Source organism: Myripristis murdjan, chromosome 1 (assembly GCF_902150065.1).
Source record: "Myripristis murdjan chromosome 1, fMyrMur1.1, whole genome shotgun sequence".
NCBI classification, from domain to species: domain Eukaryota; kingdom Metazoa; phylum Chordata; class Actinopteri; order Holocentriformes; family Holocentridae; genus Myripristis; species Myripristis murdjan.
In genome coordinates this window covers 23,302,145-23,320,084 of record NC_043980.1, presented here as the reverse complement: position 1 = coordinate 23,320,084, position 17,940 = coordinate 23,302,145, and the positions used below count along the sequence as shown (strand labels likewise).

Sequence of the window (17,940 nt, the reverse complement as noted above, 5' to 3'; positions counted from 1 at the left end):
ACAACTCTCTAATTGGTGGAAAGGGCAGCCTGTCCGTGGCCGTGTGTGCTCTCAGATCTCTCCCAGGACAGCCAAGGCAACGTGCCAATTACTGCCAATTGTTGGCCCGTGGTTGAGATGTGGACAGTTGTCCGCATGGAATAGGAGTGAAGGCCTGGCAAATGCTCCTGCTGATGCTGATACTGTATAACAGCCATACAATAATGTATATACCTCAACCATGCAAACTTATATAAAGCAGGCTATTATTCTACTTTTTAAAATTACTTTTAAAATCATTTTGCCTTAGCGTATATAGCTGTGAGTAGCTGATAAAGTGCTATATACAATCCACCTTTCAGCACCTGCAGCAATATGGAGTATTAGGCAGATATTTCAAGCCAGGTTTCCCTAACACGAAGCGAAGCGAACTGACTGAGCCTGTACTTTTTAAGCGCCCAAATTCAGTCTATGTTTAGTTGGGGAGCAGACCATTATGGGGGACTGCTCAGCGGAAGTTGAACATATACTAGCTCATCCATTATCCATTAGCTGCTCATCATGGTTAGGGTCAGAGCCAGAGCACAACCTCTCCTAGCAGTCAGACAGAGGCAGAGAATACCAGGCCTTTACAACCCTGCTCATCCACAGCTTATAACAAGGAAACCAAAAAGAGAAGCAGAGACGGGGGGGAAAACAGTCATAATTCTTGTTCAACTAAAAATCACTATAATGCTCTTTAATTGTGTAGGCAAAAATCTTTTCAAAAGAGCATGGTAATTTTACCCTGTTAAATTATTCAGTGCACATTAATAACGGTCGGGGCCGGGGTGGACGAGAGCGGCTGTTTAGGAGTGATGAGCTGCCGGAGCTGGGAGACAGGATCTCACCAAGGCAGTTTTGCCCCGTTTTAAAGTTACATTTTGAAGTAAACGACATTAAAAAATGACCTATTTTATAGTAACCCTGAAAGGTACTGGGACTGGATGTGTGGGTGTTGGGTTTTAAATGCACACATAAAAGTTTTCTCTCTGTGAACCCACTTCACTTTCCATGTGACATGAAATAAGTGTAGAGAGTAATGATCCAATAACAACTGATGAATGTTTTTGTTAAGTAAAATCAGCATATTCTAACCAACACAGCATAGTCCAGCTTAGATCACAAGTTAGCACTGGGTTCATATGAGGGTTGTTCAGTATCCAACATCAATATAGGCATATGAATATATAAAAGTAGATATAAACAAAAACAAATTAATGTGAATGCCTTGGGAATAAAAAATAATAATAATAATATATTTTTTTTTTTACACATTTCCATTACAAGCCAAAAAAACAATGAAACCTGAATATGGCTTTGTGGATTTTTTTTTTTCTTTTTTTGTGCATTGTACATGTGTGTACTTCAAACAGTGAGAGCCATGGTAGAATAACAGATAAAAAGAAAAAAGGTCACTACCTAGATCTGATGAAGGGCAGTCTTCACTATCAGCTTTGAGGGATTCCAACCAGCGCAGATAGCACATTCAAGAGGGCCATGCAAATGAGAATTTGCATAAACCATGCACCAGCAAAGGTAATATACATAATTGGGGGTAGGGGAGGGAGAGGGGGTGGGGTGGGGTTCTCCATCAAATACGGACATGAAGCAACACTTTCTGTGCTTAATAATTAATATAATACAGTGCACATACACGTTGCATAGGATGCATATCATCTATGGTTTGAATACCATTGAACAATGACTTTTAAGTGCAGTAGAACATAGTGAGCCTGACAAAATATGCACGAATGTGGGCAAGATGAAATACGCTTCCTCCCCCCATAAAGCCAAAAAAAGCAACAAACGCCTTCCCTAGGCAGAGAGCTTAACTATTCTTCTTAGTTCAAAGTCAGGGGTCTACTCTAAATATTTGTGTATTAAACATAACACATAAGATGGAATAAATGGAGGACTCTATAAAAGAAGTGCAGGGCCTGCAGGAGAAAACAACATGGAATTGCAATGCTTCTTAATGTCAGTCTGACTAACACAAACAACCATGGAGAAAAACAACCTTAGACTTCAAATCCTGTAGAAAGTATAAATCAGCTTGACTGAGATGTTCAGTTGCTACGAATCAAAACTGCCTGACCCGGCTGACTTCATAACTGGCTCAGTCTTTGCTGATATCACCTCATCACCTGCACTATGCGATGTGTCTGAATCCGGGCAACTTTGTAAAACATACGACACATGAACCATGCACTTAGAATTGATGGCATTGACACTCTAGGCACAACATCTCCTTTTCATTCTATAAGTTGAGCGTCAACACTTATAGCTTTCTAGGTGAGGTATGTAACAAGGGCCAGTCTCAGAGGCGCCATGTAGCATGATTAAATCTGAATACGCTGACTCTTACACTGTTTGTTTGTTTGTTGAGGCAAGTCAGGGGGTGTTCTGAGCCTCAGAACTGCATTTAAAGCTGATCTGGCTCCTTCAGACACAGTGCTGCATCCGACTTCCTGTTGTCGACTCGCAGTTGCCGCAAAAAAATTGCTGCTGCAGCCTTAGACAACCTACAGCACTTTGTATGCCGAAAGAAAAGAGTTAATTAGAAATACAAATTCTCCCAGATTGTTATTAATGGGAACTGTAGAGTAAGCAACACATATTTTGTGCCCATAAGTAATTCTCAGGTATCTTTGATCTGTGGCCCACAGCGGATGCTGCTGCGTGCTGCTGTCTGGCTTCTGGGACCCTGCCAGCGCCAGACATCTGGCTACTTTGTTATCATTGGCTGATCTGCTCCCGGGAGGCCACTCTTGTGACACCAGGCAGAGAGTGTCCTGGCAAGGAAAATTATCAGCACATTTTGAGTGGATTAGAGTTCCAAAGTGGTCCTCAAATCTCCACAGGGGTCTGGTGAGCCACACTCTATTGGGGGTTCCTCAGGGCTCTGTTTTGACACCACTGTTGATTTGAAAAGCAGCAAGGGTATGGCTCCCACTGTTGCATCACGGGTTTCCGGCAACATCTTAGGAAGTGAAAAAAAGACCCCCAATTATGATCTGTCAGATGTAGCAGGGAAAATGCACCAAAGATTTCCCTTGATTAGTCTGGAGATTCTGACTAGCAAATACTGAGTAGTAAATGCGTATGGAATGGTGTAGGTCTGTGTCTATATACTGTCTACATGAGGAACACTTAATTGCTCAGACTCTAATGTCACGTTTGGCAAAAATGTATTGAGCTGGCAAGCATATTCACTGACTAATGCACTTTTGTTTTTCTGCAATTTCTGCTGCTAAGAAATTTTCCGTCACATTCACAATACCTTTGCCTTGAGCTTTTTCTGCACTAAGGGAGTTAAATATGATTCCATCTCAAAGGTTGTGTCTGAAAATCCGTCATACAAAACACTTGTTTAGAGGTCAAAAAAAAAAAGAATGCTGCCTAAGCACTGGCTTAGTAAAAAAAACCCATGATGTGACAATCTGAACCTTATTCACAGGATTGATTGAGGTATCGTGTCTTCCCCTTTTTTTTCTCTTCGGCGTTTCCATTTGTGAATACAAAGCTGCGGTGACCCATAAATATTACATGGTGTGGAGATGCAAAGCAGGAATTAATGACTGGGGTGTGTGTGAGAGAGCGTGTGTATGGCAGGTCCCCATGGGATTCTGCTTAGACAGGCGGGCATGGTGAGGGTGTGGTCTCTCTCACTTGCTCTCTGTCTCTCACACACACAATATAAGCTATGTTTCTCTTCCACGTCTCAGTGTGGCCCGCTGGGTTAAAGGACGTTTGGCCAGTGTGCTAACCTGTCTGCCAGTGGCTCTGTGGTAACCCACCATTCAACATCACTCTAGATGTTCACTCAGTCACCCACCAACCTCCTGCCAGCTATTCTGCACAGGCCCAAAGAGGACTGGAGCTTCAAAGGTAGTTTGGCATGGCATTTAATTACTGGGATCTCACTGTACAAAACTCTGATATCTAATGTGCATCCAGCACTACATCTCTCTCTCTCTTTCTCTCTTGCTTCCTCTTTTGCACTCACACCATTTCTGTCCTCAGTTTACACATTGTACAACTTGAATAGTGTGGTTGTGCTAGTTTTGACCTTATGCACTACATGTTGCATGGGGTCAACTAGCAAGCTTTTATTACACGTTTGTTTTCCAACAGCTGGATAACTTAACTAATATGTGAATGGGGCACTCAGTAACACTTAGGTAATGATGAGGTGGTTATACAGGGATGCAAGAAAGAGAGAGACAAGGAGAGAAATACTGAGAGAGAGAGAGAGAGAGACAGAGAGAGAGAGAATGAGCAAGAGAGAGAGACAGAGAGAGAGAGAGAATGAGAGAGAGAGAGAGAGAGAGAGAGAGAGAGAGAGAGAGAGAGGATTTTCCTCTCTGCTTAGCATGATGAATCGGTTGAGGAGGGGCCACTTGACACCTGTCACCTAACCAGCCAGGCACAATTACCTCCAGGGGGAGGACGGGGGACTTGCTAGGGAGTTGCGCATAGCTCCCAGTGAAATAGGCGAGCGTTTGAAGATCATTAGTGTTACAGACCCTGTCTTCGTGGCCCTGTCCAACCTCCTGAATGGCTTGCTTTGATCACTGCACTGCGTTTTTGTCAATAGTATGGGTACACCGCATAAATTATAAAGTTATACACACAAAGTCAGCAGGTAAAGTGCCACGCTCAATTTCTGTTTCGGCCACAGATGGGGCAGCTGATTGCAGCTAATGACCATCATCATCTCTCTTCAGCCAATAATGTGCAGCGGCCAAGCTCTCATGTCGCTATAATGTTCAGGCCAATGAATCGCAAAATATAAAGCTACTGAATAAAGATCAGGCGGATGCTGCATCCAGTGTGGGTAAACCCTTTTTGGGCTTGCTGTTATAAGATAATGGAGCATGTCTTTGTGACTTTACAGGCTAATGGTAGACTGGTTTTGAGTCAGTATTGAAGATTTGACTCATTTTACACTATGCTGGCAAGAATTTTGTTCTGTTTCAATGAAAAGTAATGTGTTTTATTATGAAAGTCACAACACATCTTTCATAACAACAGGTTAATAATCACTATGAATTAATTCTTGTGTTCAAAGAAGCTGCAGAGGCTTTTACCAATAATCAGGTCCTTCCACTGCATTTCCACAAGAAAAGATAATTGGGAGTGTCAGGACTGTGAATAATTATATAAGGTATGCCTATATTACCACAAACCTGTTTTGAGGACTTCTTTCATGAAATATCAATAAATTAAATGAACACCACAATCTCAGGATCATAAATTAAACATAACCACTGATTGTCTTGCTTTTCGTCACAGTGATTTAAGAGAAAGTACAGATGGAGCTCGGTGTCTTTTCTTTCATGGAAAACATCATCACTGGTATTATATCCCGTACCAACACATTTCTTGAAAAGACAAATTATTTAATCTCACAAAACCTTTATTTTCATGACCTGTGACCCAGGTATCCACACTGCATCTCTGACAAAATGAGCACAGAGACGATAAGGAGTTATGTCATTTTAAAGATTCCTTTTCATCTGAAAACTACCTCTTTGTCACTAAATGTACTCACTTTTACTGAGACAGGTAGAGATATCAGTTTCAGTTTCTATTATCAGCTGTGATAGTGTCATTTAGTCAATTAATTTAAATCATCATTATGTAGTTGCAATGTGGTGCCAACTATATATCCCACTACAGGTTTTATATTTATTCTATGCATGTTTTAATGCATTGAAATGAAGATTTATTGTCACTCTTATACTAATCAACAGAGTTTTGGATACAAGGGCTGAAATATGAATTGGGGCTGAAATGCTGATAGACCTTCAGTAAAATAGGATCTATATCTTGCATTTGATAATTTATGTTCCTGTTTAAATTTCTTCAAATATGAATGTCCTATATCTTAAATTTACATAGTCAGATGAGATCAGCAGTGGAGAATGAGAGTGACACAGAAAAGCTGCAGTGATTAAGGGAGCCAAACCTAAACTAAGTATAAAATAAATCAACTACCTCATTCCTAAAAAGAAAAAAAAAATCATACGTAGAGGGCAGTTCAAGAAAACGAAGACTGAAGATTTAACAGAGGTTAGACAGTCAACCATGTCATACACACTCACACATGCACAAACACATACACTCACACGGGTGCAACTGCGGCAGTGCGCCTCTTAAATATTATGTTTGGCAGTGCAACGCAGCAGTTTCAATGAAGAAAAATGATCATTATAGCTGATGAGGCAAGAGCTTCGAATGATGACAGTGTGACAGCAGAGAGCTTTTTAATTTGTCGGATCAGATTGTGACATGCTCCATCACAGGATGGAGGAAATCTTTTCATTTGTGCAGAAGAAAGGGGGAAAGGAGGTCAATTAGCATCAACCATTAGACAACCCAGTGACAAGTCATATATTACCACATGGGACAGTCAAACTAATGAGAGAGGTAGCAGAGATGTTCAAGCAGGTTGGACAGAATTCTGCAGTCATCCCCCTACATTAATCACTTGTATAGCACTTGACATACACATTCTTTATAGTCACATGCGCCGAGGTGTTCCTCCTCAAGCGCTGCCTTCCTCACCATCATATTTGTTGTCATATGACGTCAGGTTTCCTCAAAGGAATTTCTGTCAATTTCCGTCATGTCAAGTGTTATCCTGCACAGCCATGTACATCAACACTACATCAAAACCATGCAATTAAGAACACTCGCAGTTTACTTTTTTTTTTTTTTCCATCATATAGACTTGTTCAAGGAAATTATTGAAATTTGGTGGAAGTTGCAGGTTGTTTTGTTATCACATTTTCAAATCAACAGAATGCTACAAAACCCTCTTAGGATCCTACCAATATGATTCATGCCAAAAGCAGCATGAGTGAATGGGACTCATTTCATCACAAGAGACAATTTCAAAGCCAGGATTTTTTTTTTTTTTTTTTTTTTTTGCCAGGCAGGCATTATTTGAGTGGCTGTCAGGTATGGCGTGCCTCTCTTGATATTGATCTGAAGTACCTAAAGGTATGTGACATCATTATGAGGCTTGACCTTATCATCTGCTGCCCTGCAGCCTATAGGCAGGGCCCAGCCAGAATCTAATGCCTCCCACCCCAAAGGATGGTGTCTGCTACGTAGTAGGGAAATTGGTGGTGGTGTTATTTGTTTTACTGACCTCATGACTCACCTCACTCTCAAGACCTCTAATCTGTCATGGCCTGAGGTTTGAGATTGGGTGGGTTAGTCAGCCCCGCTGTTGGTTCCCACAATAGAAGTTAGGGAAGCTGTAGCGATATGGAGTCATCACATCTTGCTCTCCAGTGGGTTCAAAACTACATGCTAAGATCTGACTTTTACAAACTTACTGGTCTGTTTTAGTAACCTATGCTGCGGCAAAGAGGGCACATTAGTTTTGCTGAACTTGACCTTTATCCGGAGATGTGTAGACCTTTGAAGCCAAGTTAATCTCCACAAGTAGAGATAATAATAATAATTTAAAAAATAATTTAAAAAAAAAAGTTTAAAGTGAAGGCCAAAGGTATTTGTATATAAATATATTATCACAGAAAATCTGCATTTTTAATCAACCTATGTACTATATAATGCTAAAACCCTGGGAACTATTAATTCCACATTTATTCCCACATACAGATCAAATAGAAAGCCATCATGGAGTCTGTGTATCAACTGAGGTGCAATTCAAGCACAGTTTTTGAAATCCCTTTCATTATCTCAAGTGGTGAGTCACTTACTCCCTCTGAGAGAGCTAACGCATGCGACATTTAGTAAATCCTGAAGGCTTCTACCTTTTGGTGTGTGCATTTAAACAACACATTAAAGCCAGATTGTTGCTGGTGGAACCTGTCACATTTCCCAGGTAAAGCAGATGAATAAATAAAGCAGCGCTGTTAGGGGCTGAAACACCCCCTCTTTGTGTGATTTTCTGTTGCCTTGAGTTAGATCCTGATCTCTTTGTAGACCCACTCTCAACAAGCATTGACCTTCTGCTCCTACATGTAAAGAGCTCTACGAGATCAGAAAAGGGAGGGGGAAGCTGTGAATAAAGGCATCACCACTGCGAGCAGCCAAGAGACTTCATCCACTCCACTCCTCTCTTCCTCTCTCCTCTCCTTTCCTCTGTCTCCCTGCTCTCTGTCTCAGTGTAGCTTTATCTCTGTGTTCAGTGCAGGAGCGGAGCAGATACCTTGTTGGCGGCACAAAGGAGCGGTTCTGTAATAAAAACAGCTGTCTCTGGTGGTCTCGGTGTAATTGGGATTGTTAACGTGGAGAGCTCCTGAGGGAGGCTGAGAAGAGTATGTCTTTGTGTAAAGCACACAGACACCTCTGCAGCGTTCCTTGATTCGGATGTAAGTAAGAGAGAAGAAAAAAAAAAAGGCAAACAAGTCACCTGAGTTATATCAAGCCTTGCTTGCATGCGCGCTCTCTCTCTTTTACTTTTACTTTTACTTTTTACTTTTATTTTTAGACACTGCAGATTTATTTATATGTAGTAAAACTCCATCGAAAGCTTCTTTTGCGGAATTCCACTGAGGGCTCACATTTATAGTGATAAGGTATGAGTGCACCTTCCAGTGGTGAGAAATGCCTTTTTATAAGGATAAGAACATTCCCTCCAATTACTAGTATCGAGATGCCAGTGGAGGCACAACATATTTAAAACAGGAAGACCTTTTAGCTGACTTTACAGTAAAATGCAACCTTTGGCACAATTAAAACAAACCTAATGCCAATAGTGCAAATATGGAGTTTTGCTTATTTAAAGGCCTTTTCACAGATTTCCTTATTCTGTTGTGTCTTAATCTTCTGTAATCTGTGTGTTTGTCTTACATTATTCAGTTTTGGTATGTGCTCTTATAAGTAAGTCTTCCATTTTTTTCTACAAGTGTGAATCATTGGAAATAAATTATTAATTTTGCATTAGGCTTCCAAGCTTTATTGCATGTGCTATGTTAGCCATAGGACTCACAAACGCAAGGATGTGTTTGCTGTAATCATTACTATGAAAACAAACAAACAAACAAAAAAGTTAGTGATCCCTCCTGGAGCAACTGGGAGTTAAAGCACTAAACTGTGTTTCTGTATGCAATGTCAGGTCCCTCAAAGGCAATTCTGTTAAACAGTCTGACACTACTGTCCTCCCTCAAACGTGAGAAAGCTTTTGGCATACGAAGCAGGCCTACATAAGCGAACACACTGACGAGGTGTTGAAAATGTACTTCAAAGTCAATTGCTTGGGAGCAGCTCGGCTGATTTATTTGACTTAAGATATACTTTTTTGTGTGTTTCATTGTGGATGAAAATTTTATACACCGATTTAGAGGTGGTGAAATATAAATGATTTCTTTAAAGTTTCATCATAAATCAGTCTCTCGGTATATGTGAGGAGACACTGATTGCCCCTTGATGTCTCCTGAGCCTGATCTCTGTCTCCTGATGTCTAGAGGTGGCTCCAGCGCCTGTCGTCCCGCCTGGGAACCCAAAATCTTTCTACAGTTGGATGGCTCTTACAATGTAAAGTGCTGTACAGCAACAGCTTTGCCGCAGCCGTGGGGACACAGAAAATGTCTATGTGCATCAGGAAAAAAAAAAAAAATCACGGAAATTGACGTGCAGTCGCTTACAAAGGCCGTGTTCCAGCGTCAGCCTCTTGCATGCTGCTTGCATGCTGCATTAATGCCCTAACATCTGTAGCCTGTTCAATACTTACAGACTTTCACAGAAGCGGTGGACAGGCTGTGCATGCCCACATACCGGAGATATGCAGCCCAATAATTAGGATAACACTGTTAATTGTCCCAAGAGTAACTGCAGGAAATTTTATGTGACATTTGCAACATTATCAGTTTCGGAGATCAGTCGTTTAAAGAAAAAGGGGCAGAGACCTGCTGGTTCATTGCTTCATACTGAAACGGCTGTAAATTGTCAGATCTCATTGTTTGAACGTGTGCGTGGGGTTGGGTCTGTTTTAATTAGAGCTACGCTGAAAAAAAAAAAAAAAAAAAAAAAATCAAAGTGTCACTGTTTCCATAAGAAAAATTTCGTAGCCTACTGTTCAGAAAGCTTGTAGTTACATCATAACAATTAACCCATCCTATGCAAGTGACCATATTAAACAAATTAGACAGCCCTTGTTAATTACGGCATGATTGAATGTTTTAATTATGTTACCGATGAAGTGGCTTAATTAGAATAAAGATAAGATAATAGCCTGCTATGACAAGTATATAGCTTTGCAATTAAATACTGCTGAGGATTTTTTTTTTTTTAAATCCACTTTCTGTCGTCATTAATAAAGTAATTTCATATACAACGCCTTCGCATGGAGAAGCCCATACATGGACAAAAAAATCTCAATAGCCTATAATTTTTCCTTTTTCTTTTCTTTTTTTACGCATTTTTTAAAATGCTAATAAATTCTTCAATGCATTAACAAAATAGACAAAAAACATATGGGACGTATTAGCTAAAACTTACTATATAGGCTATGTACCTAACCTATATGTTAAGTTAAGAAAATAGCCTAATTTTAATAATGACGATCCGTTCATCTGGCGATCACCTTAAATGTTTTATTTCCACTAGCTTCAATTTAATTTAGGTGTCGTGACAAAATAATTGAAACTATTATTAATCCTTATAATATTAACTGATTTATTTTGTTACAAGCAGGAAACGGTTGACATGGAGCTGTCCATGGTAGTTCTTTCTAAATATTTTACATTCCCTTTACATTTTCTTCACTCCCTCTGGGAGTCTATAGTCTAGCTGGCATGACTTGAACTGCGTTTCCAGTGTTTATGAATAAAATAATTTTGAGTATAGCCTATAATAAATAGGGATTCAAAAACTATCTGAACTTCGAGAAGGGGGGGATACAGTCATTTGAAATAAATGCCTTGTCGCAGACTGCCCATGCGCAGAGTCCCCAGCGGCGGTGGTGGTGGTGTGGCTAATGAAGAATAATAAATCATGAAAGGGTTTTTCAGGTACAGCTGAAAAGAGAGTGTGTGAGAGGGTGAGAGACTGCCAGAGCTAGAGCGAGTGTGTGTGTGTGTGTGTGTGTGTGTGTGTGAGAGAGAGAGAGAAAGAGAGAGAGAGAGGAGAGAGAAGTCGAGATAGTGTGTGTGTGTGTGTGTGTGTGTGTGTGTGTGTGTGTGTGTGTGTGTGTGAGAGAGAGAGAGAGAGAGAGAGAGAGAGAGAGAGAGAGAGAGAGAGAGGCGGAGAGAGAGTCAGCCTGCCCTTCGCCTCAGAGCAGAGGCAGTTCGAGTCCCCGCAGCATTCAACGTAGTCGAAGAGGTACAGTACAGAGACTGTCACCACTATTACCTCTCAATTACGGTCATTTTCAAGACGGAAACTTTTGCCAAAAAAGCAAACAGGTCAAGGAAAGCGGCAACAGTTTTATACTTGCAAAATTTTGGAAATCCTACATTAAAAGGAGGCAAGAAAACTTTTTTTTTTAGATTTTCGTTTTATGGCGTCGTCAATGAGGAGCTTTGCAAAAATATCCACAGCAAAAAAATATAACCTGTTCAAAGGAGAAAATTGAAGGAGAAAAAAAAACAGAAGTATCGAGGTTATTTTTGAACAATCGCGCCACACAAGTCCATTAAAGGAAAAAAGGTACCGGGGGGAGGCATCGGCGACGCTCAGTTGCATGGCTTGTTGACTCCTGCATTCTCGCACTTGCAAAAAAGACGCAATACCGCCATACCTCCGTTGGTAATAATAGATAGACGTGCTAACTTCAGACTTGGACGATCATCTCCGCTTCACCCTACACTTTATTCGACAGTGACTTGAGATTCCTGCGAAGCAATTGGGCTTCAACTCCCGACCGAGGAGGCGGAGTCTTAACTTATTAAAAGGAACTTGCAGAGGCTTGGACGCCCGCAAATATGATGATGATGTCTCTCAACAGCAAGCAGCCTTTCGCCATGGCCCATGCCAGCTTGCCCGAGCCCAAGTACTCCTCACTGCATTCCTCCTCATCCTCCACTTTGACTTCCAATGCACCTTCATCCTCCTGCTCGTCCTCCCGACACAGCAGTACCATCATCAGCAGCAGCGGCAGCAGCAGCTCGGAGGCGATGCGCCGAGCCTGTCTCCCAACCCCACCGGTACGTATTCTGCATAATCACCGCTTAAAGGCACATTTTGACAGCCCACTTTTTTTTTTGCTTGATGTTTTTTTCATGTCTGCACAGCAAATCACCCAACACCTCCATATTTTTTTCCTCTGCCCAACTTATGTATTCAGTCGGCTTTGCCTTTCGTATTAATTTTTATGACCTGGGATGTTGCATGTGTCTTGTTTTGTGTGCTCCTTTTTTAGGATTTCTTTTTTTCACATTCTGGAAATGTTTTAAACCGAGGAGTGGAGGGAGAATTCCCTGCTGACAGTTATGTGTGCATTCTATTTGCAATTGCAGAGCAATATATTCGGAGGCTTGGATGAGAGTTTGTTGGCCCGGGCTGAAGCTCTAGCGGCGGTGGATATAGTCTCGCAGACCAAGAGCCACCACCACCCTCCACATCACAGTCCCTTCAAGCCGGACGCAACCTACCACACCATGAACACTCTCCCCTGCACCTCCTCTTCGTCCTCCTCCTCATCGGTGCCTATTTCTCATCCGTCCGCCTTGGCTGGCCACCACCATCACCACCACCATCACCACCACCACCAGCCTCACCAGGCGCTGGAGGGGGACCTGCTGGACCACATCACCCCGGGACTGGCACTAGGAGCCATGGCAGGGCCGGATGGCTCGGTGGTTTCCACGCCTGCGCACCCTGCCCACATGGCGGGCATGAACCACATGCACCAGGCAGCCATCAACATGGCTCATGCCCACGGGCTACCGTCTCACATGGGCTGCATGAGCGACGTGGACGCCGATCCAAGGGACTTGGAAGCCTTCGCAGAGAGGTTTAAGCAGAGACGGATCAAACTCGGGGTTACCCAGGCGGATGTAGGGTCAGCTTTGGCCAACCTGAAGATTCCTGGGGTGGGCTCCCTCAGCCAAAGCACCATCTGCCGATTCGAGTCCCTCACGCTCTCTCACAACAACATGATTGCTTTGAAGCCCATCCTGCAAGCGTGGCTGGAAGAAGCCGAGAAATCACACAGGGAGAAACTTAATAAACCCGAGTTGTTCAACGGCGCGGAGAAAAAGAGGAAGCGCACGTCGATAGCCGCACCAGAAAAGAGATCACTGGAGGCCTATTTTGCCATTCAGCCACGTCCTTCCTCGGAGAAAATCGCAGCAATCGCAGAAAAGCTGGACCTCAAAAAGAACGTGGTGCGGGTCTGGTTTTGCAACCAGCGACAGAAACAGAAACGAATGAAATACTCTGCATGCGTCTAAATCGCTCTAAACCACCGTCAGCGAGAGACTTGGAACTGTTTAGAGACGATTTGTATCATATTTCTTATCTCACACTTTTTTTCAATCATCGATGACTTTGTGCTTTGAGCTCCGAAAAATTCATAACATTGAAAATGACTGAAAAACTCGAAACCCATTGTCACGTCTTTACTCGCTGAGGGGGAGATGTGGAGTCAAGTAAAGCATCGTTTGACAGAGCAAGTAAGACCACTGTTTCCACACTTACTATGCTTCACCTTTTTAATGTCAACGCAGTATGACTTACAGGACTCTATGCTTTAATTACACCCATTTTATTTATAATGATTAAGTTCAGATGAGGACTATAGTTTTGCGTTAGCCCTCGATCAGAAACACCCTAATGAAAATAGCAATTATTGTTATTTACACACTAAGGGGCTATTTTTAACTGAAAGCACTTGGTTGGTGACTATTAGTGTTCATATTCTGGCCTAGGATAAGCTACATTTTCCCTCCGAGTTCATGACGATGCAGTCTGACATTTATTCAGGGTCCATGAGGGGAATAGGACAACACATTACTTAGTCTTGAAAGCTAATATTAGATTACTGCCAAATAACCCTGTGTAAATTATTAATTTACTTGTCACACACTCCATTTTGTGTTTAAATGTGTAATTAATTCCACTTATTTTGTTAACATGTGTGATGAAAGTCGAAGATTCAGGGAATTATTTCCAAGACCTCCGGTTTGGACAAAAAGGTAGCGTTGTTTATTAGGCCCCAAATATAACCAACATGAAAACATCGAAATTGTGACACAGTTGTAGGCATTTCAAAGATTTTTTTCAGACACACACAAAAAAAATATATATATGATTTTTACCGGCTGCCCTAACTTTGCAAGCCAGCGTGGGCCGGTGTCTTATGAACTATTTATTAAGTGAGGTCATGTTTACTTCATTATATATTTATTGGGATTCCCCCCTCCTCGTTTTGCTTGAGAAAATCAAATTCTGACAGCAAGTTAAGCGTGTTGTTCTGGTGAAGGGAAACGACTGTGAAATATAGTCACAAATTTCATTTACAATTTCTAACGTTTGAGATGGTACAATCGAGATATATATGAGATAGTATTCTCTTTTTAAATTATTTTATGTATGTTTTCTGCTATTTATTTGTATAAATATACGCGCATCATTATGAAGTCGTTGCTTGTTAAAATCACCTTGTTTAGTAATGTTTTCTTAAAGAGAAAAAGAACAGTTTCATGGAAGTATACGTGTACAATGTAAATATTTCATTGGAACCAGTCGATGCACATAAATATATCCGTACAGGTTTTGCTGTATTGCTGTTTTAGCTGAGGTAACTTATTTCTGTAATGTATGTTGCTTTTGGTTACTGGTTAAATAATTCTATTAATTTATTACATCCATGTAATTTTAAGTTATTTAATTATTGAACTGCAATATGTGTTTCATTAAAGAACAAACTTTAACATTTAATCGGACGTTTTCCATGACTATAATGAATAGTATGGCTTATTCAGACACATTATTATTATTTTATTTAACTATTTATTTATTTATTGAGGAGGAGGAGGCTTTGGCTATGGGCTGCACAAATTTTAAAACACACTTCGAGCCTCTTTTGGTTCATTTGACAACAACAAAAAAAGTAGTTTTATGAGGGTAACGTGACCTTCACGTTACCGGAAGGTGTCTGGTTCGATCCCAGCAACAGCCACGTGCCCTGTCACAGTGTCCATGAGCAAGAACCTGACACCCAGCGTGTTTACACCTTGTAATGCAGCCAGGATAATGTAAGGAAGTCAGATTTTAAAAAATGAAAATGGAAAATAGAAATAAAAGTTGCTTTGACTTTTGTTTTCGACACATTTCGGCGTCGGGAGCAAATTATGCCGCTCTCCCGTGGGCCTTATAGAGGCTTATAACAAAGTAGGCCTTACAGGAGCCTATTTCAAGATGAGTTTATTACTATTCCTACTATTCCATCAATGTTAAAGACACACGTGGTGTTTCAACTGACTTGCTGCCAGCTTATGCAGCTCACTGTTGCCTTACCTGAGAGCAAATGCTAATATTCTATTAGAGTCTAATCAGGGGGTCTATGGAGAGCTGGATGGGTCCCTGGAGCGCAGACTTGCCAGATGTCAGCCCGCCAGAAAAACAGCTCGCCTGCCAAAGTGCCCGTCTCTATTTAAATACACACTCAACATCCACCGTTCCTGCATCAGCGTATGCGGCCATGGGCTTTGAAGCACACCTTGGTTTCGAGGTTATCATCGTTAGATATGTGCAGAGAAATTATTTTTGAAAAACGAACATTTTTTGAATGTCATCTCTGTAGCAGCATTCGTGCTGGGGGCATGAGGACTGCCTGGTTTGGTTGAGGCGCTCTAGGACTGAGCAAGCTTTTCAGCACCATGGATAGATACCTGAGAGGCAGGAGAGAGGGGAGGCTGCAGGAGCCAACAATTTGCATTTCTGAAATCTGTCCCCCACATTTACACAGATTATTTATAGCACCTGGAATGCATTTGCATGTGATTATTATTATTTTTGTTACTTTTTATTTTTATTTTTAGATAATTTCAATTTGATTGGCGACTGCAACACATAAATCCTTTTCTATAGGGTGATGTTATTATTATTATTATTATTTAAATTTCTGTTTATGAATTTGTGTACACTTACAATATAATGATCGTAGTGATTACATTGGCAAAGTCTAATTGCAACAATACTCTGCAGGTTTGTTTTTCGTTTGTGTTTTATTTATTTATTTATTTATTTTTGCTGTGTCAGACGTCTCCTTTTAGCCGTATGTTTTCATAATCCATAAAAACCTTGGCATGCACCACGTCAACTGCACTGCTGGTATTCAGCGTCCAGGCTTTCCTGAAAGTCTCGCGATGACGTCAGGAATATTTCACCAGAATCACTGAGTTGTAGTTGACAGACAAATATTTTAGATGAACATGCTTTTTTCCCCCCATCCTTTTAGGCATATTAAAGCCATCTTTCTTAATTACACTACGCCACGTAGTTTCCAAAAAAATACTTCTATAAATTGTATATGAATAGAAAAACAATGCCTTTATTGCGATGATCTGATGGTGAGGACCAAATATGTTCAACCACACGATTCTTGTGACAAATTAAGAGTATCAAAACGACCCTTATTAATGAGACAGCCATGATGTTTCATCAATTAAAAGATGCTCCTGGTGAGTGCTTCTAATTTTCCCTAAATGAGCCATTCACTTAATACGTTAATAAGAGCGAATTATTAAATTACACATCGAATTATGAAAACCAGATAATTATGAAGAGCGAGTTAAGTAGTCATTAGCTATCCCTGTTAATTACCGCTGGTCAGGGCGGGCTGCGGAGTGAGTGTCTCATCGGGAATTGAAATTAACTTTATGCAGTGAGCTTTGCTGCTTGACAAGAGCGTGCACTGCACAGACAGATAGGCAGCTCCCCAACAAGACTGCTGCCTATTTAACTTTCACATACTGGGAGAAAATCGATTTAGATTCTTTGATAGCGAATCAATCTAGCCCCAGCACCACCAAAAAGGACACACACACACACACACACACACACACACACACACACACACACACACACACACACACACACACACACACACACACAGCAAAAAGGCCTCAGCACAATGAAGAAAATCGAAGATCCTAAAAAAATGTTAACCAAAACAGTTTACCTTGAAGCCACAGACACACACCAGGAGCTTCGTGGTGCATATGCTCCATACATTGAAACGTACAGCGAGACACTATGGGAGCTGTATACAAAAAGGAAAGGGCAGCGCTGTTTCCTTTTGTTATAATTACGCCCTCTGTTTTATTTTTCTCTTTCCCCTGAACATTTCCCCCCTTTCACAGGGATACTGATGAAAATTTAATGAAGCCAGGGACTGTCGGAGCTCCGCCTGGGGACCTGAGAGTAGAATATTTTAACTGTACATTTACGCCAAGTGTCTGCCTTCAAAGACGCGACTGCTCTCGAATTAGACGAACTGTAAGCCATAAATTGAATGCAGTACACTATAACCCTTTATTTATCATCTGTGGTTCCTCTGCTCCGCCAAAATATCGCACACCCTCCGCCTGGCTGCTTGAATATAAAGCGGCAAACGCCATTTGATATTGTCGCCAATCAGTTGTTGTTAATGCAATATTAATCAGCCATCAATAGTCATTAGTTTGTTAAGTGTTTTCCAGAAACTAATCGATGGAGCTGCATTGGATGGCTAGGAGGAGGTTGGGAGGTTGGTATAGGATACTTTTTGATCTAGCATGGAATGTAAAAGAGGAGAAGCCACTGTGTTTGCCAATAATCTCTCTCTCTCTCTCTCTCTCTCTCTCTCTCTCTCTCTCTCTCTCTCTCTCTCTCTCTCTCTCTCTCTCTCTCTCTCTCTCTCACACACACACACACACACACACACACACACACACAAATGAGATGTTGCCAGAGGCACTTTTTTTTCTTCAAATGCTGTATTTGCCATTTGCC

General features: G+C 41.2%; 1 protein-coding gene across 2 annotated transcripts; it reads left to right on the top strand.

The window, feature by feature from the left end:
• The first annotated feature begins 11,680 nt into the window (after positions 1-11,680).
• Positions 11,681-14,223, top strand: pou4f2 (POU class 4 homeobox 2). 2 transcript variants are annotated; one of them, XM_030057092.1, is made up of 3 exons: positions 11,681-12,007; positions 12,101-12,150; positions 12,430-14,223. In XM_030057092.1, exons 1-3 carry the CDS (start codon positions 11,925-11,927, stop codon positions 13,392-13,394), a joined length of 1,098 nt encoding a protein of 365 aa, XP_029912952.1. In that variant the 5' UTR covers positions 11,681-11,924; the 3' UTR covers positions 13,395-14,223. The 2 variants fall into 2 exon arrangements, with proteins under 2 accessions (XP_029912952.1, XP_029912946.1); XM_030057086.1 differs by having other exon boundaries at positions 11,681-12,146; positions 12,459-14,223.
• The last annotated feature ends 3,717 nt before the right edge of the window (positions 14,224-17,940 follow it).

What these genes read in the sequence shown, in the direction of transcription:
- pou4f2 (XM_030057086.1), top strand. Translation starts at nt 11,925, where the DNA reads ATGATGATGATGTCTCTCAACAGCAAGCAGCCTTTCGCCATGGCCCAT. An exon ending in CCTGTCTCCCAACCCCACCG is followed by an intron (nt 12,147 to 12,458) that starts GTACGTATTCTG and finishes TTGCAATTGCAG; the next exon opens with AGCAATATATTCGGAGGCTT.